This window comes from Phaenicophaeus curvirostris, chromosome 16 (genome assembly GCF_032191515.1).
Source record: "Phaenicophaeus curvirostris isolate KB17595 chromosome 16, BPBGC_Pcur_1.0, whole genome shotgun sequence".
NCBI lineage: Eukaryota > Metazoa > Chordata > Aves > Cuculiformes > Cuculidae > Phaenicophaeus > Phaenicophaeus curvirostris.
The window spans coordinates 5,982,082-6,007,595 of NC_091407.1; the positions used below are offsets into that span (position 1 = coordinate 5,982,082).

General features: G+C 37.7%; 1 protein-coding gene across 2 annotated transcripts in view; it reads left to right on the plus strand.

The window, feature by feature from the left end:
* SDK1 (sidekick cell adhesion molecule 1) overlaps window positions 1–25,514 on the plus strand; it is a 396,340-nt gene that overhangs the window by 170,593 nt on the left and 200,233 nt on the right. For both annotated transcript variants that reach the window (XM_069870517.1, XM_069870518.1), the window contains exon 5: window positions 13,007–13,140. In XM_069870517.1, the coding sequence (XP_069726618.1) occupies window positions 13,007–13,140 (134 nt within the window). The remainder of the gene's footprint in view (window positions 1–13,006; window positions 13,141–25,514) is intronic.

Here is a 25,514-nt window from a genome sequence, read left to right on the forward strand (position 1 = left end):
TGGTTGGTTGGCTTCTGCACTGTTTTATCCTGTCAGGTAATTTCAGTTGAACAACAAATGCATGTATTTGTTGTTACAACAAGTATATGTTTGCACAAAATAAAGGGAATGTGAAAATGTTAGGGGTGTAGAATTACAGTTGTGTTTTGGCAAATGTATTGTGTCCTTCTTTTTGGTTGAAAGCAGTCCCGAGGACCTGTTCTAAATCCACATTAAGTGGATGAAATATGGTTTAAAGCAATAAGGCATTGAAATTCAGAGCTTTGGGGTTTGCTCATCCATCTTCACAGGTCACCTTAGCGTTATCCTTCACATATTGCTGCAGGCTCCCATAAGTGGATTCACTGGCAGTTTGTCTCAGGGTTGGGATATGTAACAGGCTAAGCAGCGTGGGCTGCACGTTTAAGAGTCACCACTATGTGACAGGCTGAAAGTGTGTGTTGCAGAAAATGAAGACTGGGTGGAAGATCAGTGTTTCAGGTGGCTCAGCAGCTCCAGTAAACCTACAGCTACCTTGGGTGGGAAAAAGAATTGTTGATTCTTAGGAAAATATTTTATATTAATATTGGTTTGGCCGTAGAGATTACCAACAGCAATTGTTCTGATATATCCTTGAGGCACAGAGATTCCACTTTTGAGCGGCAATAGGAATGCTGAAGAAAAATTCCATTACGGAAGTGCTGGATTTTGGTGGAGAGTTTTTCTTTTCCGTTTCTAGTGCTGTCGGAGTGAGGAGTTACTTTAAACTGAGAGTCTCTTTGCTGCTTTAGGAGGGAAACCGTTGAGACAGTGTTAGTGGTCATGGCAGTTCTGCTTCTGCAAGGTAACTCTCGGTCTCTTCTCAGATATTCCTTTGCTGTTGCTGCTCTGTCGTGAAGACTAAAGAGGGAAGAAGATGTACACGTTATATTCATGACCTTTTGGGTGAAGTCACCTAAACTAAGAATGCTGAAATTATCTTAGAGCAATATCGTTACTTATTAAAACTTCATTCTGTGATTATAAAAATCCCTGCATTCGCATAGGCACTAGTAGCTCATTTGAGGCACCGGGGAACTGAATTTCAAGTATCTACTTCAAAAACTCAGGCTGTTGAATGAGCTAAAGGAGGAACTTCAGTACTTGAGTTGACAGAGGGATCAATCAAGGAGCAGCTCTGACACCTCTCTCGAGATGGACAGCTGTGTGTTTTAGCGTAGATGTGTGCCCTCTCTTCTGCTTATTCTCACACACAACTACTCAATTAGAAATGAGCCGTGCCATGATATTCTTTTTCCCAGTGGTCTCTCTAACTTTGCAGAGAGTGTACTGAGCTGAAGTGTAGACTTACATGTATTGAGCAACTGTGAGTCTGCATTCCTGCCTAATTGTTTTAGCTTTAAGGAAAGTTATACTACTTGGGTACTTGTTCAGCTTCTGTTCTGGGCTAAATGTTAAGCATTTGCAAAATATGCTTTTGCTACCTCAAAACAAGGCTAGGATGAGAACTTGGTTTTGTCCTTCTAATAATATTCTTGTCAACAAATGAGAATTTATCTCATTAAGTATTACAAACAAGCTGTCTTTTTTTATGATTACTAAGTTAACAAGACTTGCTGCAGATAGTAAGTTTTCTGATTGTTTTACCTGATTCAGGAAGGGCTGCAGTATAACCAAATACATGTTTTAACTATTAGTTGTTGGGTAAAGAATGTAGGGAAGCAAATAAGAAGTCTACCTAACCATCCTGTGTGACTGTCTTGTTCTGTATCTTCTATTTGTTAACTTTGTTTTCAGCATCTCATTCTGAAGTTTGTACATCACTATCATTGGCATCTCTGGCCATCATAGGACTCTCTTTGTCATTCTTTTATACTGTATTTTCATCTTAGGAGATAAGAGGTTATTTTTCGTATTTCTTTTGTGAAGTAGCCTGCAGGGTTTATTTGGGCATTGTTTCTGTTTTCCTACTTCTGAGTTCAGTAACAACAGGATTAAGAACTTGGAAGTTAAAAAAAGTAGACTTCCATCTAATTAAAGGGATTGGCTGTCGGGGTTATATTTTTCTTTTTCATTAGCATTCTGTTCATCCTGTTTCCTTTCCCTATCTCTCTGTTCCCTACACACTCAGCTTGTAATAAAAGTTGGTTCTTGAATGTAAAGAAGTGTGTTAATGCACCTGGGAAAAACATGTACAGGAAGGAATTGAATTTGTTCTATCTAACTTAGGTAAGGTATAGTGAAATGTTTCATTGTTTATCTTTACAGTAATAATCAAAGCATCCTTTCAATGCTCATAAGGATTATTTAAGAAGAAAATTAAGTAAATGTATTTATTTGCTTGTTTTCCACAGAAAAACAATCTCCTATTTTAAGTTTATAGCCCTGCAGCCAAGTGATAAGGGCATTTTAATGTTTTCCTGCATCTATCTTTCCATTTTAATGTGTTGCAGGATTAGAGGATAGCTGATGCTGCCGTTACGTAAATGTGACCAAGTAGAGATCCTCATTACGGGGCAAAGTGGATAAAAAGAGTCAGTCACTGAAGGTGATGGAACTGTTGTGTCTACTGTCCATTAACTCAATAATAGCACCTCTTCCCCAGATGAGGAGAATCACAGGGAGCAGCATTTTGCTGCGTTGCAGGAGCAAATCCCTAAAACCTCTGCAGCAGAAATGTCTGCAAGTAAGGAGATAAATGCGTGAAGACAGATTGCAGCAAAGACTTTGGGGGCATGAGAGGTTTTCTGTTCTGGTCTAACTATTATGTAGAATTATTTGCATCGTCAAGATGTTGAGCATTCTGTTCACAACCCTGGGAATATGAGCTAGGCTGCTAGGACACATGCGTGGTTTCCAGAATTTGTGAGTTCTTTTGCCATGGAACTCATAGCTGAGTGTTTCTTCAGCACTGAAAATAAAAATGCTCTGCAAAGCATATTGTAGCCATAAAATCAAAGAAACCAAACTGTGTGTGCTGACACTTCAAGGTTTCATTTGCCTGCTCAATAGGCATAGTGTTTATGGCTCATCCAGCAAATGTAAACAAGGCAGTCTCTCAGATGCGTTCTCTCTATCCCTCTTCATTAGGGGTAATGCGTGGTGCTTGTAACTTCAGTATCAGAAGGGAGGGAGTCGAAGTTCTTTGCCTTCTGTGTTACCTCTGGGACTCTTTCTAAAGTAGGAGTTGCTGTCATTCTACCAGAGAACTATCAAGATTTACTACAGGAGCTTTGGCCTTCTGACTTCTTTAAGCTTCCCAGCCAGATGGCCTGAATAGATGATGCTGCTCCACTGCAAGGAAATTTGTGTCATTAGACTCGGAAGTCAAATATGCAGTAAGTCATACAAACACACCGTGTATTGATTTCAAGTAATTTAAAAATAAATGTAGTTGATAGGTAACCTGTCTTCCTGGTTTTGGCAACACCACCTAAGTGGAAAGCAAAAAGTCTGTATGGTCTGTCACTCCTTTAATCACCTGTTATTTACATTTTAGTTGGCCATGAAGTGTTCTTTATGGGTTTTGGAGTCAAGGGCTACAGCTGAGTTTCAAATACGACATACAAATGGATCCCAAAAGGGAGCTATACTTCTGAATGTCTAAAGGCTATCTTTCGGGGCACTTTATTTTATAAGATGCTGATGTTCACGTTCAGTTTTCATAGATTTTAATATACGTAGAATTACTTTGTCTTGGAAAAGGACGATCAAATTTAGATATAATTGCATTTATCTTCTCAGTCTTTTGAATAAACCCTCACGTAACTTCATTTTCCACCTTTTAAAATTTTGTAGCTTTGATACACAGCAGCTCTTTGTAAGTTTGCCTCATTTACTGGAAAGAGGGATTCTTTTGTTTCTGCAAAACTTTCAGCTTGTATTATTTTTAACTGGTAGCATACGGTGCAGACCTAACAGAATAGTTAAAATGGAATTGATAGAGCAATATTTTCCAGTTATTTACTGTTTCACACAGAACTGACAGGAAATCATGTTTGGGTAGAAACCATGACACGCAATGCTGCTGGGACGTTGTGCAGTTTTCTCTTTGTTCTAAAGTTTCCAGTGTTTGGCTTCATATGTACGTTCAACATATGGTTGAAAGTATCCAGCCTGGTTTTGCTTTTATGTCACTGTATGGCCTACTTCTATTAGAAATAAAGAGCCACTGGTTCCTTTAAGTTTCTACTGAAGTTCTGTTCATTTGGTTTGATTTTTTTAACTAGTATTCTCTATGTTTTAATGTCACTAATTTGAGTTGTTTTGAAATGCTTGCCTTAATGGCATTTAAAAAACCCTCTGTGATGGACTGACTTGGAATTTCTTCTGCTGTATTATTTGCAGTGATAACCAGGATTTTATGGAGACTGTGGTAGAGGTGTTTGGTACTAAAAGCATTTGTACTTACTGTGCAGGTGTTCTGATGAAAGAAGTGTGCAATACCATCAGTTACTGGAAGACTGGTGTTTGGAAAGCAATGCTCACCTGCCTGATGTGTATAATTCAGGAGATGTTACAGCAGTTGAAAAGCAGAAAGCAAGAAGTTGCTTTGCCTGAAGTTGTAACAAAATGCCTGTTAGTCAACTGAACTGCAAGGGGGGGAAGAAAAGAGTGTTAAGATTTAGCACTTAAATAATCCTCTACATCTTTTGAGTGCTAGAGGTATTAACTATTTAAGCCTTTAGATAAATTTTTCAGTATAAAAAGAAATACATGCATTTATTATCCTTTTTCTCTCTTGGCAAAACACACAGACCGAAAAGCTAAATAACTCACCCAAGTCTATGTATCACTGGCAAACCCTGGGTGTACTTGGCTCCCGGGCCTGTGCTCAATTCCTGCTGCGTGGCAATAGTATATGTCTTAATGGTGTGTGAGTAGAAATAAGTACACAAAATCCCTATTTTGATGTTGACGACAAATCTAAGATACCGTATAATCACATTGTACAATAAATTTGCAGCACTAACACAAGTGCTAGTCTCAGCAAACTGCAGTACTATACATAGCTAACGTTGGCTGTTGTATTGATCCAGGCCACTAAATGTTTAATTATCTTTCATAGTAAAATTTGTCTAAATAAATTGCCTTATTGCTACCTAGTACCACCGTTCTTAGGCAGCAGCAGAGGTTAGTGCTTGGGTCACTTGCTATTTTTTACCACATCCATGCTCTGTTTAAAGATTTAGTCCTATTAAAAGGAGAAGTAATGTGCTGAAAAACTAATGGACTGCTAGGCTGTTGGTTCTGGAGCCATCGTAGGCTGTACTGGCGGTTATGGTTTGATCAGAGTTTCAAGAGAAGGCCAGGCAAGGGCAGGGGCAAGCACATTCGATAGGAATGGTTGGACACTATGATCCAGTGGGTCTCTTCCAAGCTGGTTATTCTATGATTCTATGATTTTCACCATCTTCACTGATACACAGCTGCCATTAGGTTTTCTGACTACAACCAGCTGATTTCTGTGGATGCTCTGTGTACTCAGTAGATCAGTTTTAAATATACTCACGTGCGTGTATTTAGCTGCTGAAGAAGGACTTGTTTCAGCTGTGAAAGCTGACCAAATGTGTTAGAGATTTGTATTGACCTGTCCGAGATTTGAAATTTTATTTCCAACCTGTGTGGACAATTCCTTTGCTGCGATACAGATATCGAGTGCCTCGGACTAGGTGTGTTTATACAGCAACAACTGTTCCAAATCTTATTCTCAGCTACACCTATGTGAAAATGGAGATGGTTTCAAATGAAGCGTGTGTGGAATCAGGAATAAAATGGCAGAGGTGGCGCTGAGACAGGTTCAGGAAGATAAACGGACTTTGGGAGCATCTAAGTAGGCACAGTTGTGGCATGTCTAAGTGGATCTATTAAATATTCTGTTAAGAGGTAGAAGTAGTCTTTGTGATTGTTGTATAATCAATTATCTCTTCAGTGCATTGCTCTGACGGGGCCATACCACTGCTAATTTGTTTTATAGTTAGTGTGGTTCACAGTCATGTCTTAGGTTTGTTTTTAATGTGTAGTATATATCCTGGTGAAATAATGGGATGATGATACAATCTTCAACAGGAAGCTCTTTAATGCTTGACTACAAACCACTATACCACATACCATTATGCTGACATCTTTTATCAGAAGTGAGGATATAATTTAATAACGGAAGTTTTCCTTTCACGGTGAAGGAAAGGGGAAGACTGTGTTTAAAAAACCACAGCACCTTGAAGAATCAGTTCAGGATAAATGCCATAAAGTGGAGCAATATTCAAGGCTGTCTGTATCTGAAAATTGAACTATAAGATCCCAAATGATTACAGATAGTCTTTGTGCTTGCCATCAGTGAAGTCAGCCAGCTATGTAGATCAACAACATATTATAATTCTTAACTGCAATGTTTTGGTTAAATAACCCATTTATGTTTAAAAATTTCCGTTGTTCCTTTTTCCAGTAGTTGCTATCTATGTCCATAGCAACAGATAGCAGCATCAAAAGTGGAGTTCAATGTGCTGATTATAGGATCAACTGGAGAGAGAAGAAAATAGATACTCCATTTACAAATATCTTGAATGCAGTAAGAGTTATAAGAAAAGGAGACTGGAAAAAATTGACTTATTTTATTCCAAGGTTTGGTTTCTGTTGTTGACCAAGGTGCATATTTTGTCTTGAAAGTCTGGTTTTTTTCTTTTAGTTTGGGAAGTACTGTTGCTGGAATAGCACATCCAGGCACACATTAGAAAACGCTGAAGAGCTGTGTTTTAAGCACACATAGGTTCTTCTATCAGCTGTACTAAGTTTTGTTGCTTAAATGTAATAATAATTTAAAAAATAACAAAACCAAAGGCGTAGAATTGTGTAATAATAATCAAGTTGCATTAAATTAGAATTGAAGCTGCTGAAAACCTGGGGGGAGAAAAAGAACATTTTAACTTAAGTAGCACAGTTATGAATATTATTCCTTAGTTTGTTACTGTAATTGCTTGCTTCTGGATTGGTAGGATCAGCCCTCAATGAAAATGGCTCTTTCACGATCAGTTTTGTAGTGGTTGTCTTGGATTTTGTTTTGTGAGGTTTTTTTTTAATCGCTAGACCAGTAATCACTTGATATGAGCATGATTTAAAATATATATTTGGGATAATTAATCTGAGCATCATTCTGGGAGTGTCTACCTCCGAAGACTAAAAATAAGCTTTTCCAAGGGTGAGCTGCTAAGATTTTTATAACAATACTCAATATTTGATTATTCTATTTAAATATGTAATTTTTTTCTAACATTCCTGTCTGTATATGAAGATGACTTCTTTGTATATATCTTGTGATGACTTCTTTGGTTATTGAGTATTTTCTTGCTTGTTGCATTTTCTAGATTAATCTTTGGGATTGGATTGTTGAAGGTGGGGAGCGTACGATTCTGGTTTGAGGATTTTTGATTCCTCTTGACTAGCCCACATATTTGAATCTGTAACCAAAACTGAATGGAGGCCACACTGGATAAGAAACAGGGTTATTTTTTAAATTTTCCAATGATACTGCTGTTTGCACACCCTCTTTTGAGGCTTACCTGTTTTGCAGTCAGTTATTCCTTCTTGAATAGAATGTTTTGAACTTGTTCATTGAACTGTAAACCTCAGTCTCATGGAGAGGCTTGTACGGGTCTTCTGCGTTTGGAATTCTACCTCTGTCTTCCAGAGTCTTTGGGACTTTACTTGCAGATTTCGTAAGTGAAATCTATATTCAGGCAACAAACACCAATAAAAATATTAAATAATGCCAAGTCAAAGACAGGCCCTATGGATTTCTACCTGATTTAACTTTCCAGCCAGGTGATGGATCACTGCTGATTTGTCAAGTACAATTTTTCCATTCAGTTCTGTTCCAGTCATACGCTTGCTTTACACAGAACAGATTTTGTGTAATGTGTTTGTGAACAAATGTGGGGAATAACGTCTATATCCTTACTAAACCAAGACCTCACAAGCTCCAAATTTAGTATCACGGAATAGGGAAGCCAAGCTTAAAACATGTAAATTCTCTGCTTCTCACATTTTCCTCCTGGAAATGTATCTGCTAAACCTTTCAATAGAAAGTCTTCCTTAATTTCATGATAGTATTCAAGCTCTGTCTGGCATTTAGGACTGTCTTGGCTATTCTTTTATAACTTTGGGAAGCTTTCATGACTAGTAATCCCAGTTGCTTCTCAGAAGTGCCTGTTATGCCATGGCATAGCTAGAGGAGCAATTGATAACTAGCATTGAGTATTGATAAATCAACCAATAAATTGATTGATGAACAAGCATTGATTATAAAATCAATGCATTAATTTGTGTAATTCTACTTAATATTCAATGCCTTTGTATGTATAACATTTATTAATACATTGATTTGCATTGACAATATATCTGGATCCTTAATAAAGTTTTGTAAAATTGGCATCCAATGACAGTGTAGTCCTTTGTTGCTATGGTCACGTTGCACTGTAGCACATACAGTAATATTTTGCTCTGTGATTAAGTTCTGAAAGTCAGAGACTGTTTATGGAAAACACCTAATTAAATAACTTTGACTAATAATTCCCTATCAGAATTTGGGGACACATCAGTGGTGAAATCCTGACTCTGTTAAGCCAGGCATGTGCCACCCTGTTTCAGGATTTCACTTGAACAGCTGTGTTTTTAACTGCAGTGTATCTGTGTGTTTTTCCAAAAGGGGAAATCCATGGGGGAAGTCTTTCAGTAATCATGTTGTTATTACTCCATAATCTCTCCCGTTTCTGTTAACATCACTGTTACTGTGAGTTGTCTGGCTTGTAGTAAAAGATTGGCATTTGCTCTGTACTGTGGACAAAAGTTTTTAAAAGGGGAACAGAGGTTTTCTAGAAAAAGTATCTTGTAAAGAGAGATTAATATCTGTATTAGCTGGAGAAAATATTGGAAAAGAGGCTTTATAAAGGCCTTTGTGATAAAATATTGCATACTGGTTCATGAGCAGATGGCATCCTTCTAAGAGAAAGCCTAATCAGGTTACTCTGATTTTTATTTTATGGTGTTTTTATAACCTAGTATTATCTATTTATTGTGTAATCTGTTAGACTAATAGGCTAACAAATATCTAGCTTTTGGGATTATCTACTTGTAGACAAAATATTGTTATTTTCACTTAAAAACCATTACTAATGGAAATCTACCTATTTAAGATACCAAAGAATTCGTTTGCAGCGTTTTAATAAATGATGCAATTTTCAGTGCAGGAAAAACTTATTTAACTCCCAAAACTGTCTTAAATGCCTTAATAATAGCACCCTCTTTGGAAAATTCCCTTTACTTCCAAAGATGTGATTCATGTTCCACTGACGTTGACAGAATAATTGCAGTGAGCTTTAGATCAAACTCAAAGATTACTTGCACCAGATTTTTTTTCAGTATTTGGATAAGGCTGCAATTAAAAAATCCCAGTGTATTTAAGTGCTGGATTCTGGCTGCAATAAATGGAAGTGATGAAAACTTTTTTAGGTGCCCATTTACATGTTCAGCACGTGCTTAGAACTGGGTATATAAAATGATTTGTTTCCGCGATTGCTGCCTTTCCCCATCCTGTCAGAACAGCCCTTGGTTGGTCAGCATGGGTTGTGGATTACTTGTAGTTCCAAAAGCCCAACTCGCCTTTCCCTTCAGATCAACCTGTTCTAGTTTTAACCTGGAAGAGGGGAGATTTAGATTAGATATTAGGAAAAAATTACTGGGAGGGTGGTGAGGCACTGGCACAGCTTGCCCACAGAAGATTTGGATGGCCTGTCCCTTTAGGTATTCAAGGTCAGGTTGGATGAGGCTTTGAGTAACCTGATCCAGTGTGAGGTGTTAGCAGGGGAGTTGGAACTGGATTGATTTTTAAGGTCCCTTCCAACCCCAACCGTTCTATGATTCTAGTTTCTGGCTGCTTTTGTGATAAAGTATCAGTGAAATGCTCGTAGGGCATGATAATACTGAATCCCCCATTATGACTGCCTACCCCTCAGACATGTACGTCGCTGTTTGTATGTTGGCTGCTGTTCCCTACAGGCTTCCAGTGAGCTCCAGAGACATTTTAAAAATTTTTCTATTTAAGTTTATGATTTAAAATGAACCTTTCTCTGTGCATAAGAAATCCCAAAGGATCAGTCTGCTCAGTTTACTTGCTGGTTGCTCCTGTCTTGAAAATGTTAGATTCGGTTAAAACAATATTTATATTTTTCATGAATTCTGTGCTGGCTATGAATTACTGAGGGGTCCACTCCATCTGCTGCAGTTGTCTCCCTCATATCTGCTGATAAACTGAGCAGCCGGGAATCAGATTTTCCTTGGAACATTAGTGTGGTGCTGTCATAACTTAAAAGTCATATCAGACAATGAATACAATCAATAAACGCAGGAAAACGTGTTAAGCCAATGTTAGGTCGCTCTATGCAGCTGTTGTGGCTGCAACCCTGGTAAGGGCTGGGGCGTGAATCTTCAGATGGTTTAGAAACATTGGAATTAATGAGTCCTTAAAACGTGACTAATTGATTTTCCTGATGCATAGAGCTAATACTTGATCTAAAATAAAACTCCTTGTGTCTTGTGCTGTCCCTGTCTGTAGTTAATGAAATTGAAGCGTTCCATTTTTCACAGAATTATTAAGATATCAATAACTCATTTGGGGGTTTCAAATTAATCATTAATTTGACTTAATGACCCCAAAGAGTTGTCTTCAGAAGATTTTTTTTTTTTTTGTCTTCTGGTTCTTTTTTTCTATACAAATTAACATCAAACTTTTTACACTTTTTTTGAACATGGAATTTATGTTTAGCCCTTCTGCACTTGTCTCTTTAGATTCAAATATACTTCATTTATTCTTGACAATTTCCTTACATTTCACTCAAATGTTATTTTGCTCACATTGCAATGAATATTTGTGTATTATAATTTTTAAAAATCTTCATTTTGAACAAGTTTCTTAAGAAATTTATCTCAATTCCCTTTACTTTTGATAAGTATATAGTAAGTATAATGGTTTAATTGTCAGAATTTCCAGCCGGTTTAATACAGATGGTAGCCATGTGCATCCCAACAATATTTAAGAATAACCAGTGAAAATTTAGGTACAGTTGCAGCTGGCAACTGAAATATATATCAGTATTTTCAAACAATCTTTCTACAGTTGCTTTCTTTAGAACTGTAGTAGAAATGAATGTGAATGTCATTGTCTTTTAATAGTCAATTATTAGCAGTTCATTGAAATTTTATCTTTATTTGCTTTATCAAATGTCATATTAATTGCTCTTTATATCCCTACTCTGTAAATCTATCACAGTTACTTTATTTTTCTAAGTCATTTGATCTAGTATAGGCTCACTGAATAGAGAAAAAAAACACTGATTTTTTTTTTTTAGTAGGTTTTATTATAAAACATGTCAGTAGAGATGATGTAAACAGCATCTTTAGTGGATGTGTGAAGACTGATTTTGAAAGTGAAAGTACAGCCCTTTATTATTTTCAGGAAGGTTTTATTTATTGGTATTTACTGATAGCTTTATAGAAATTCAGCGTTTGTTGTATCCACGTTAGAAAATGAAAGTGATGTGAATAAAGTACACAGAGCCTTTGAACATCGCTGTGTTCTCCCTGTAATTTTCTATGGCCCCTCCTACACGTAAAAGCTAGTACGCTGCAGTAGGAATGTGTGGTTGCCCCTATTGCTTTAAATCCTTTTTCAAAAGCAAAGTAGTTGTGAATTATTGTTAACCACAGCATGCTGAAACAGGAGGAAAAAATGTAGGATTGTTCATTATTGATTAATTAGTGGATGGATACTTTGACTTGGCACTGATTCTTTTTGACGCCTATTGATGTATGAACTTTTGTCCAGTATAATAATTTTATATGTTGTTTCAATCACATGCTGGAGGATATGACTAATAGCACAGCTGGACTTGATGGGACTTCTCCTGAAGTAATAGAAGGGAAGGCAGGAGTTTCCTGCACCAAGTATTCATTCAGAATACCAAGTTTGTGCCTGTCCCAGTCTAATTTAGTGTCGTCACTTTGCTCCACAGAGTATCTTTGGAATTTTATGTGTTCTTTTACTCTTATCTGTTTTTTGAGCTTCCTGTGTCCTGTTCAGTTAAGCCCTTAATTTTTTACAGGTTGTCTCTAGATTGAAATTCATCTTGCGTAGTCAAGGAAGGATCATCTAAGATTTGTAAAATGCAAGGTAACCAACCCTATTGCAGTGCAGAATGCTGCCTACGAGGGAGTTTATAGAGACATTTGTTATGTAGCAGCCCTATGCAAGAATAGGCGTTACACAATGACATTTATTGACTCCTTCAGGCCTGCACCAGTGCTGACTAAAGGTTTGTACTTTCCTACCTGCTTTAGATTAAATGAAAACTCTTCCCTCCCTATCTACACACAGATCATCTGTGTATATCAATTAGGCTCTAAATTGCCAATGTTCTTGTCTGTGATGTTGTGATAATTAGCGATGCCATAAAATACAGAAAGTTTATCTTCTGAGGTTCTGCTGCCTTTGATTTTTACGTTTTTTTCCCCACACTAAACTAGGTGCTGTTACTCTCTGAGTGTCTCTTTTAATAGGCTGGCTTTCCTTTGTTGAGAAGGCTTTCAATAAAACTGTCTGCGGCATACGAGTGTTTGCAAGGACCATCATCAACCCATAGCAATGCAGTCTGCAGGCTATCAGACTCTGCTGTTATTTGCTGTTTCTTGTGTAACTTCTTATTGGCATTTAAACTGGTTTTGTTTCACATGTTATAGCTCTCTGCATATCACCATGAACATCTTACATGATCCAACCAGAGAAAAGGCTTAGAAACATCAAAGATCTCTAGTGTTATTTGTGAATGTGTTTGAAATCAGGTTGGTTTTGATTCTCTGACGATGATTGAGATAGATTGATATGGTATTCATTGACCGTCAAGTGTGAAGTGTTGTACAGTTTTTGTGTAGTGGATACCATTCTTCTGGTTTCAATGCAATCTTTCTCTTTCCTAAATAGAGCCATCACCCTGGAGAATCAGCTGGTGATCCTTGCAACATCACTGACTGATGCAGGAGGCTACTACGTCCAGGCGGTCAATGAGAAGAATGGAGAGAACAAGACAAGTCCATTTATTCATCTGAGTGTAGCGAGTAAGTATTCAATATTCTGGATGATGTACTGTCGTACTGAGGTTGCAGACAGTGTTCACAAAAGCCCATCCTAATAGGAAGAACCTTGCTAATAAGGGATTGGATCTTCAAAAGCGGTGAACTTTTTCTGCTTGGTTTAGAGCACATTGAACTCCTTGTGCAATAAGAAGGACCTCATGGAGTATATGCCCTCGACAAATCACCCTCACAGCCTTTTGCCTGATAGTTTATTTTGTGCATGGCAGGTGCATGATGACATCCCTCGCTGTTTGTTGTGAAGTTGTGATCATAATTTCTTTTTAATGCAGGGGTTTATAATGTATTGTTTTCCATTGTGCGTAAGTAAACAAGTCACCCTTCTGAGTGCAATTTTATTAATGAGTCTATTCCCAGTCTATGGCATTATTTTTACCCGGAGTTATCACAGAGTCCCAGGGAACATGCGTTTCATTGTTATTGCCTGTTATTTTACATTGCACAAATTATATGAACACCTCCCATTACAGAGGCATTCCATGAGTACATTTTACAGCAAAGGGGAAGGAAAAGCAGCAGAGCAATGGGGTCAGAGATGACTGCACACAAAGTATACAAACCTGCATGTTTACCAAACCCACGTATGTGTGAACTATTGCAAATTGTAATTGTAAAGCATTTAGTAAATGTGTAAGAAACTAATATTCTAACCATGTAGAATGGTTTGAGTCCATTTCTGAGGGCGTTTGGTGAAAGTGTTTTTAATGTAGCAGTGAGACAGGGAGTATGTTGGTCTGTGTGCTAAGGTTTCTGTTTCTCATTATAGATATGAGAAAGAGAGGACTGGGTAAACTGTTGATGATGCTAGCAACTTCACTGAAGGCTAATCTTATGGTTTAGGTTTCTAGAGGTATAAGGTTCTCGGGTCTAGATCAGTTAGCGTGATGATATGCCCGAGATCTCTTGATCTTGGATAAAATTAGATTTGAGACAATCCCTATGACTCATTTCCGTACTTGGGAGTCTGGGTTTCTGGGCAGGAGATCCAGCAAATAGCTTTTGGAAATACGCTTATGTTTGTCAGAAGTTCATCAAAAGTTTTCCTGTGAAACGTGTTATAGTTAAGAAAATATGACTTTTCTGCTAAAATTCCTAATCGGATTTCAAGGAAAGCTGTTGTTACACAAGCAATAGAAGCCCTGTTGGTGGGATCAGAGCTCAGGGAGGGCAGAAGCTGTGTGGTGTAACCGACAGCGCAAGAGACAAACCTGTGTTTTCTTCCAGATATGTTTATAAACTAAATGATTTTCTCAGGGGTTTTATGTGTGTCTTTCTGAAGTGGAAATAATATTCCAAATCCACTTGTGAATTCTGGCTGTACTGTGGCATGTAGATTGTAAACATTATTATTTCTGACAGTATGAAGAGGTTTGCTAACACTTTAGTAATTTCATTTTTAAAGCAAATTTGTGTTGTTTGTATTATGTGACCAATAATGTACTTCCCACTTTAATTTTGTATCTTAATTAATGCTAGAAAGAGTCTGTGATCATGCATGCATAACAAGTGCTATGCAAAGCAGAAGGCAGTATGGGCATATGGGACAGAAAACACTTCAAAATGCGTTCAGACTTGATACCATGAATGCAAAATCTATCTGGAACGTGAAAAATAGAAGAGATTAAATGGATAAAAGAAAATGAAGAATGAGGCAAGATGGAAAGCCAAAAATGGATTTGCTTGCTAAAATCAATATTAGCCAATGAGGTTTTTAAATTGTTGTCTTGATATCTAGGGCTACTAATGCTATGAGGGTGTTGAAGAAATGCACTGGCCATAAGGTATTACAGTGTCTGTAAAGAAAATGAGATTAACATGATTGTTCTGAACTTTGATCTGAGAAAGGAAAGTATGTGGTACATTAGATAGAAGTGAATAAGCATTTTTGGCCCAGTAACAGAAAATAATCAGGCAAAAATATAGTCCTGAAGCAATATGCAGAGAATGGTTGCAGTAAAATTATGGTTTTTGGAAGAGTAGTAAAGGATTTCAGCAAGGGGTTAGAAATAGACAGTTAAAGATACATCCAGGTATGGAAGATATCACATTGAGTTGTCACTGCCTGAATCTTATCAGATGCTAAGAGTGATGATGTGTCATATTCCATTAGGGCATTCATAAAATTTAAACAGTTTAATCAAAATAAAATAAACCACAGTTAAAGTGGACTATTGAATCTCTATACGAGTACTTTTTGTATTAATTACTGAGTACAACCTTGCTACATGACTCAGCATGCATATTGCCACTTTTATTGAGGGCAAAAGGAAAAAAAAACCTAGAGATAATTCCCAGGGCAGTCATCCACTGAGAACAGTGTTAGATATGCATAGCTTGTTATTCCTTGAAGGATATTGGTGTCAGGCTTGCTCCAGCTTGTAGGAAAAGCAGATTTGCTGAATCAGTCTCACAGCTGAGAAAGCTGTAAGCTGTCCTGTCCTGGTCCAAAATACGAGACTGGCAGTACGAGAAAGATGTAGCCCTGAGCTAGGCAGGTGATGAGTTATAGGGCTTTGTGCTGCAGATTAAAGTTGGTGCCTTGAAATGTGGCTGGAAGTAAGTGGAGTTTGAATGCTGTCTGGAAAATAGTTATTAATTGAAGGAGAGTTTAGTATATTTTATACATGTTGAATAAGATGATTTGAGACTGTATTTTTGAAATATATTCAACATCACAAAGACCCCAATCACGATGAATTCTCTAGTAGGGCTTTGACTATTAAAGGTAAAGACACTTCATTTCTTGTCAATCTCGCCTATAGCTCATGGAGTCCAAAGCAGCATCAAGTCTTAACCTCCAACCGTCACCCCCGATTAGAAAGGTAATGCATGGAAGTTGGAAAACTGTGATTATTATTGTTTCAGAGGATATCAGGTTTAGCTCTGTTGGAATTTCCCCACTTGACTCACGAGGTGTAAGATTTAATCTATCACTGAGCTGTTGCAAGTTTTCTGGATATTACTTTTGGATAAAAACATTTGGGAAATCCTTAATGTTCTTTCCTGTTTCAGAGAATCTCAGAATCATTTAGTTTGGAAAAGACCTTTGAGATCATAAAGTCCAACCACAAACCTAACGCTGCCAAATCCACTGAGCCATGTCCCTACATCTACACATCTTTTAAATGCCTCTAGGTGACTCAACCAGGTCCCTGGGCAGCCTGGTCTAGTGTGTGACAACCCTTTCCATGAAGTAATATTTCCTTATATCCAGTCTAAACCTCCCCTGACACAACTTGAGGCCATTTCCCCTCATCCTTTCACTTCTTGCTTGAGCGAAGAGACTAACAGCTGCCTTGCTACACCCTTAGGTAGTTGTAGAGAGCAATGAGATCTCCCATCAGCATCCTCTTCTCCAGACTAAACATCCCCAGATTCCTCAGCTCCCCATAACCCCTGTGCTCCAGACCCTTCCCCAGCCCTTGTTGCCCTTCTCTGGCTGCTCTCCAGCCTCTCCTTGTCTGTCCTGTACTGAGGGGCACAAAACTGAACCCAGGATTTGAGGTGCGACCTTGCTAACACCGAGTACAATGTCTCCTTCTATTCAACAATAGGTTTGATGATCATATCTTAAACTGATCCTTAATTCTTTAGCCTTTTTGTTTGTGCCCGTTCTCCTGGAGATAGACATACACTGCAGCACAGATGGCCAGATCTCTTCCTAAAGACTCTGGCTTGTCAGGGAGATAAAATATCACGTCTTTGATCTTCCCAGTGTTGGCAGGACACTTACTTTAGTGAAACCTTCAATCTTTAAGGCCACCATTAAACTCTTATTTCCTGAAAGGCTCTTTTCTGTGTATCAGCTAAATTTCTTTAAAACTTTGTCTCCAAGCCTCTACAATTCTGTCATGGAACTTAAAAATAAATAAAAACTGATGCATGGTACTTTGCTGTCGGCTGTGCCACTTACGCTTGGAGGCGTTTTTGCAGGGAAAGGAGGAGCAGGGGTGTTAACAGCTTCCTTGATTGGGCCATAAGGATCTCTAGTCAAGAGTTGAAGTATTTTTTCAGAGGGCAGAAAAGAAAAAAATCATAGGGAGCTTTTTTGTTACTGTAAGGAACCGGCTGAGGTATTCATTGCAACGTATGCAATGCATGTCCCCGTTACTTTATTACATGATAATGTGACAAGACTCTTGTGCCGCTGTAGAAGAAGTTTGAAAGCCCTGCTGAGATTTTTCTATTATTAACTTCAGTGCCACATTGTAGCTGTGAGCACCGTTGGCCCAGTCTGAGCAACTTTTAACGGCGTGCGCTGCTATTTCTGAGTTTAGTTGCTGTATTTTATGAAAAAAATTGAGAAAGCGTCCCCCAGTAAGTGATTTAAATGGCAAGTTTGCAAAAGGTGGGGATGTGTAAGCTGTCTGACAGCTTAGATGCTCCTGCTTCAATTGGTTTTGCAGTGCTAATCATCTGGAACTGCGATTCGGGGACTTGCTTCTGGACCTTCTTGTTAGGCTGTGAAATATTGAGATGCGTGTCGCTTCAATAGATTTATTAGTAAATTAGATAGTCTCAAGACCTATTCATAACACCAGGAGATACAGTGTGTTCTGCAGACTGATGTATTTTTCTGATGCAGGCTTTGTAAAAACAGAAAACAAGATTGATGAAAATTTTAAAAACCTTGCCAGCCAGCATTTCTGAAGAGTCAAAGATAATAAAGCCAATTATCATTTAACGAAGATAAATTTTTCCCTTGAGCACTAGCAACGCTGAACCAAAAAATAGTGGGGGAGGGGGGAGGGACGTTGGGGGCTGAAAATTAAACTCCTGGCTTGGTTGCATTGCAATTAATTTGAAATAGCAGGGTGTTGTGTTGCAAGTGGAAGCTGGGCAGAGCAACAAGAAGAATGTTATTTTGTTAGGGCAGGCATTGACGTGAGGCCAAATAGACCCTGTTTGTCCCCGGTTGGTGCCTATTTGGTACTTCAATTTTATGTATCAAAGCATAAATTTTAGAGAGCAAGGGACCCTTTTCAGATTTGCAGGGTTCTGATTTTGTACTGAAAGCTTTTGCTTGTTTGTTTTTCTGTTATAAAGAATCATAGAATGGTTTGGGTTGGAAGGGACCTTAAAGCCCTTCCAGTTCCAACCCTCCTGCCCCGGGCAGGGACACCTCCCACTAGATCAGGGGCTCCAAGACCCATCCGGCCTGGCCTTGAACACCTCCAGGGATGGGGCAGCCACAGCTTCCCTGGGCAACCCTGGCCAGGGCCTCCCCACCCTCACAGGAAAACATTTCTTCCTAATATCTAATCTAAATCTACCCTCTTTCAGCTTAATGAGTCTCACGATCGCACAGGATGTTTAGGTCACTTTCAGTGTCTTTAGATATCAAATATTTTTTTTTTATATGGTTGGGAAAGAAAGTGAGGGAATAGTGCCACGTTAGCTTTTGTTGCTCTTGGTAGGATATTACTTTTGATACCCTTCAGGCTTGTTAAGAAGAGAAGTTTTCAGAAGATTCTGAGCAGGCGTTTTCCTCTCCGGAAGAGAGCATTTCGCTAACATAATTTTTCATATTAACCATCAAGGTCTTTTCAAGTCAGCAGATGTTGAGGATCCTTCATGGATGTGTTTGAAGCATCCTGCTGCATGAATTTTTCATAGCAGTTTCCAGCTTTCAGGTGTAGGTGTGGGGGAGGGGGGAAGGAATGGACTGGCACCCCCAGGGAATAGATATTTCTATTCTGAGGTCAAATCCACCAAGCTCTATAAACTTGTCAAACTGTTTTTAGTTCCTGCCAAGGGAATTTACTTTGCTTAGCCTCTCTGGGTCGGTGCCGTTGAGGTGAAATTAGTGCTTCAATGATGGCTTTTTTTTTTTTTCCTTTTTTTGGTGGAGGAAGGAGAGGAATATGGGATGAAATGAAATTGCATTTCTGTGCCACTATTATACACAACTGCCTGAGGTTCTGACCAGATACTGGGGAAATCCAGTGTAGCACAGCTCGGCCCTCTGTGCACTGGTTTTAAGTCCTTATTGAAATAACATTTCTTTCCTTTCCCATTTTCTACATGGGTTTTGCTTTTTCTTTGCCAAGCAGGATTTCCAGGAAGGATGTGCTAGTGATTGTGTCACAGCTGGTTTCATGAGTAAATATGTGCTTGTTGCTTTGATGGTCAGTTAACATACTTTTGTTATCCAAAATGTTAATTTGAAGGAGACTACAGCAGTGTTCACAATTTAAAATGAAACTTTTAAGGATAAATTCTGTTTAAACGCCATCTCTAATACCCTGGTAAAATACTGTCTGTCTGGATGCTTTTTCTTCAGTTGTAGCTCCAATCTGCTTTAATACTAAAGGGCATAAATTTTTAAATGGGCATCTTTGTTTCTTTCTATTTTGAGAATAAAATTTATTGAGTACAACTTAACCACACATTTGAGATATAGGTATGTATATAATTGTTACTAAAATGCATTTGACTTAATTATAGCTATAATGAAAAGGACTAAATTAAGTTAGTGTTAAAGATCTGGAGTTGCTGTGATGGAACAAATGTTAGTTTAAGCTTTAACCAGAGCTGGGAATGCCAGTAAGGGCTGATATTCTCAATGGTTTACCCTATTCTCTACTGCAAAAAGAAAAATGTATTGAAGCGTGGAATATTTTTAGATGTGTTACAAAGAAATTACAGATGATTATTATGATTTATCAGCATTCTCGGATTCTAAATTTCATTGGGGTGGCTTTTTTGTTGTTTTTGTTGTTGTTCTTGGGTTTTTTAAGGCTTTAGCCAGATCTTTTCTGTATTTCTTTACCTCTCTTCACCCTAAAAGAAAGCTTTCATTACTTTTATCTGTAATGAATGTAGGGAGATCTGTGGTTTAAATTACAGATAGCTGAACTGCAGGAATAATGGAGATAAGCCAAGAAACCTCTGCGGCAGCTTGAGCTTTTCTTTGGTTTTACCCTAATATTCTGTCAGTGCTCTTTCTGGTAAATTGGCAGAAGTACTGGTGGATCTCCAACTTCTTCTTCCTCTGGACTATTTTTGATAATACTTATTGGCACCCATGATGCACTTCTGCATCTTCTTCCGCCTGTGACCTAGGCAACTGGTGTCTCCTTTGCTAGTAGTTTTTGCAGTGGAAAGATAATGAAGTAAACTTTCTGTAAGACTGAAAAAATCTTCCTATGGGAGAGAACTTAAGCAGCCAAAATCAGCATAAAACATGTTTAAATAGCTGGCACTTAATTTTCATCATGTTGCATCAACAAATGCAATAAAGCTTTAAATACATGCTTTATTGGAAGAATAGTTCTCTCATTTTCTCCCAAGAGCAGCAATACAACCCTGTTATGGGGACTCATAGCTAGCTGGTGAAGCAGAGCATGTGTTTCTTCAGCATATGTACATACATTATGCATACTGCTCTGACAAAATGGCAAATGCTAAAGTTTCTACAATCTAACTTATTTTAACATAGCTTCTTGTTGCACTTGTCTGTTTATAAGGTTTGGGACTTTGTCTGGAATATACACACACTCAAAATCCTGGGTTGTCTCCTAAATCCTTTATTTATATCTGACACATGCAATTAATCTCTCCCTATCTCTAATCAGTTTTGCTATTACATTCATTGGAGTGATTTGTATCCTATCTCTGTCACTGCTCTGTAATTGATATGTGGAGATAAGAGATTCTTAGAGGACACAAATAAGGAAAGAGAAAATTGAATTTACCTTGCAATCATTTTATAAAATGTGACATACATCAATTATACATGCCATCCAGGAAAATGCCATCTTGAACAAATTGTGATGATTTGTTGGAAGACCAGCATAAGAGAAATGCCAGAAAACTTCTCTGGACAGAAAAGTATTCCTAGTTCAATAGAGACTTTTCAATCTCACCGATTCACGTACTTTTTTTTTTAAATAACACCGCAGAAGTTAAAAAGAAAATCTGATTTTTTGATCAGTGTTTTTCTGCAGTTGTGCACTAATACTCTAGCATGGTATAAGATGAAAAGAAGCTGCTGAAATAAACATTGTTTTGATCAGACATGAAAAGATGATATTGGTTACTCAAGATTGAATCATCTTTCATGGGCAAAAATAGTAAAATTGGTAGTATAGTCCAAATCCAACTTCACTGCATTCTGCAGTGAAAACATTTTTCTTTTGTCTCTCTTTTCTAGTTCATTTCAGTGAGAAGCGAACTGATTTTCTCACTCTTGCTTAAACACTTTGCACTTAAGTTTATTTCTAATTGTTTACGTGAATAGTTATTCCTGTCTGTTCTTGTAAGTTTTGGGGATCCTTTACTTTGGGATCTTTGAAAAGCTTTTTAATATGTACCAATAATATCACAAAACCTGAATCTAGTACATAGATATGATTTATGATTTCTATTATTTTTATTGTCTTATTAAACTCAGAAGATTTAGTGAAGTCAATAACATCCAATGGTGGCCAGTTTGTGGAACTGCAAGACTGGCAAACAGTCTTTTCCCTAGACAAGTTTATTTCATTATTATGTACACCCAGGATAAACTGCACCTTCTGAGAACTTCCAGAGTGATTTGTAGGCATTTGTAAAAGGCTTTTCATTTCAGTTTATGTAAGTATCATGATTCTGAAGCTTTAAAAGGAGTAGCTACTGGCGGCATGGATATCAATTTACCCCTTTCCAACATTACCTTTTGATCTCTTATGAGTCCCATTGTGGTATGTCAGACTTCTGGAGCATGCTGAATACTTGACTAGAAATTGTTCGGTTGGCTTCCCACCTTACACAGTTGGGTGTATTTAAAGTTGCTAAATCCTACTGAAGGTACTTCTTACTGAGAAAGTAAGAGTCTGTGTTTTGCTGAAGAGAGCTTTAGCTTAAACATGCTATTTTAAGAAAAAAAAATCGTATCTAGAGAAAAACATCCATGTAATAGATGGCTGTGACAGCTCTTTACTGTTCTAAAGTAAATGAGGGAGGTTGTCCTGGCTGGTCAGTGAACAAGAAGGTATAAAGTTCAAAGGTCCTGCTTAGAAAAATAGTGAGGAGCATCTTATTTCTTATGAATTGGATTAACTTGCAGCATGTCATTTTTTTTTTATTCATAGGAGTAGCACTTGCTCCTCAATTTGGAAAATAACTAATTTAGGAGCCATTTAATGATGTTCTTCAAACTGCCATTGTGTTAGGCATGCTTGAAAAGTCTTATACATGATATAGACAAGGAATAATAAATATGCTCAAAACAGATGTTTAATAGAATAACTTTGCACTTACTTAGTTACTGCAAGAGCCTAAATATATCCTAAAGATTGTTTTACATATGCTAAAGGTCTGCATGGCAGAACCCCCCAGCATATTTACAAAAACTACTCTTAATCTCAAGTTTTCAAACATATGGTAGCTTGAGGGTTATCATTTTTAAAACTCCTCATATTAAAGATGTTTTTAATTTCTTCTCAATATGCATCACAGAATAGGAAAATCTAATGAGGATAGAAGCTTCTCAATGTGTCTGTCATGATTCTGCCAGATAGACGCAATTTGTAATTTGGAATATGCACACAATAGCTGGCGTGTGAACAAAAATGAGAAAACAGCAATTACAACTGCAACATGAATGTTGGAGCGTCAGGACATGGAAGGTTCAAGGTCATCTGTAAAACATTAAATAGTCTTCTTTATATAGAACCGTTATGATTGTTACTGTTGTTTCGTTCAGTAGAAAATATGAAAGTTCCTTATTTATACGCTGGCCATCTAGGTTTGTCTTTTGAAATCAGCTAAACAATTTTTCCTCTAAATTTTAACAAAAAGGGTTTAGTAATGGAAACCCTTCTAGGTTTTAGAAATGATTTGCCATGAATTTTAAAGTAATGTATAAGAAAATAATTGGGCCTTCCTACAGAATTTGTAAGAGAAGAAACTCAGACTTGATTTTAAACTGAGGTTCTTCACCTGATGTAAGTAAAAGCTGCATTGATTTCTTGTCCACTTGGTTGTACTGTGGGAGCTGTAAATTGCCAGTCTCGGATGTTCGTTATCCTCTGGTTTTGTACTCCTCAGTTTCACATTTTGCCGTTTGCATCTGGGGAGTGGTTAGACATCGGAGTAATTAGAGTTTGGATTTTTTTCCTTACTGACTGTGCTGTAAGGTGATAGAAATGCTGATTTCTTTTCATGTGCAGACTATTGTCTACACTCTTAAGCCTCTTAAAAATAATCCATAATCCCAAACCTTGCCTTTTTGTGACGGATAAATCATTTTAGGTATGGAGCATGGGAACAAAGTTACAACCCCTATAATCTGGGAGAACATCATTGTTTAAAGGTGCCTCTTTGAAGGACTGCAGACATTCTGTAATAAAATAGAGGGAATGCAGCAGCCAGGAAGGTGCACACAACATCCAAGTCTCTGAGGCTCTATTTGTGCAAAATTGTTATTACATTTTGTCCATTTGCTGTTAAATATGTTTACAAGCTGAGAACAAGTAGGTGGCTGCTGTTGTGTGTAAGAAAGTACCTTAGTGGGCAGCGTGTTCCATGAAGAAGGAAAGACAAGAGAAGTGCCTGGTGGGTATTTTTATTCCCCACTTTATCCCTTATGTGCTAAGGAGGGATAAAAAGAAAAGCTTGCTTATTTACTCCATGCTGGCTGTATTTCGATCTGTAAAGCCATGAACCTGACTTAGTCAAGACAGTGAAGGTTTAAAAAGCCAGCAGTGTTTTATCTTCTGCAAATGCTGGGAAGGAAACTGAGTACCCAGGGCTGCCTTCACCTTTCCTTATGGATTTATCAGATTGCTGTGAGTGATGCTGTCATAGCTATTAAAGAAAGTAATTGGTAGTGAGTGATTAAAATTGCAGATGGCCTTTTCAAGGTGATTATGAATATTAAATCATGTCTGTAAAAGCTAGCTAAAAAGGCCCATGAAACTCAGAAGTGGATGTGCTGAGGATAACTGCATTAAAAGAGGATCTTGCAGGCATGTTGTGCTCATCTACCCTCCCTAACCAATCAATCAATCAACCAACCAAAAAGGCCCAAGAGGCAAAATAATTCAAACGGACCTATTGTACCAAATGACGTGGATCTAAATATTTGCCTTTTCAGGCTGTAAATCGCTTTGTGCAGGGAACTCGCTGCATCTCACTCCTCTTTAAGTAAAATGTGATCCCAAGTCCATTGCTGTCGTCTTCGAGCAGTGATAGGTCGGCCAAGTCCCCTATGCAATGTGATGCTGTGTCATTAACAGTGATCTCTTTCTGTTCTTTTCCAATTGGAAGTGATTATGACAAATATTCCTTTCCCTGTCACCATGGAACAAGGCCAAGGTTTACTGTGGGGTGACTTAATTTCATTTGGTGAACTTTATCTCCCAAAGCAAAGGTTAGATAGAAATCTTTTTTTAGCTGAAAAAACTAAGGTTCATTTTGTTCCGTAATTTAAAATAGAGATGCAAACAAAGCTAAAGGCAGAGAAAACTGAAAAATAAACACCTTCATTTTGATCCCTGCTTACTTACACGTATATTTTAATACAAGTGCAAAGATATTTCACGTATGTCTAAATGGCTTGTGAACTTAGAGCCTGAGGGATTTTCTTGTGCATATTGTAATTATAGACTCATCACTTTTGGACCAATTTCCTCCTTTCAAATAGAAGAATTTCCTATGGTTGCTTATACTTCAGCATGTGATTATTGTATTGATCTCAAACTTCATGCTGACCTATGTAATCTGCTCTTAAACTGGAAAACACCGTGGGATTTACTGTGAAGATTTATATGAATGTATTTTACAATTATAGTTTATTAAGTTCAGTGTGACAGGAATAACTTAAGGAGCTTTTTCCCCTTCAGACAATATTTCTGCTCACCTGAATTTTGTGGTCATTGTTATGTTACTGCATTTGTTACATATTGATTCTTCATCTGAATTACTATTATTTCGCTTATGGATATTCCCTTAGCAAATATGGTAGAAAATCCTGCTTATTTCTAACCCTGTTGGTTTAGGAGATGGTCTGTAGCCCCTTTGACAAACTTTTATACCATACAAGTATTTTAAAAAGCAGCTGTAAAGAAATACTCCAACATCTGTTACTGGTTCATTGCCAGTCAGTGCAGCAGGTGTCTTTAAGGGTGGTCTAAGCAGATGCTCAGCATTTCCTTTTACCTATGGAAAGACAAGTTCCACTTTGTAATGCAAATAGATCATACCTAAGAAGTTATGAGGAATTAAAACAATAAAAGGAGGGGTTTTTTCTCTTGAAAGAAGTGGTGAATTGGAATATGACAGTGTTATGTTTTTCCACCCTCAAGAAAACGAGTAAGTTTTAACTCTTCAAGAATGTCTTGTACAGAATATAA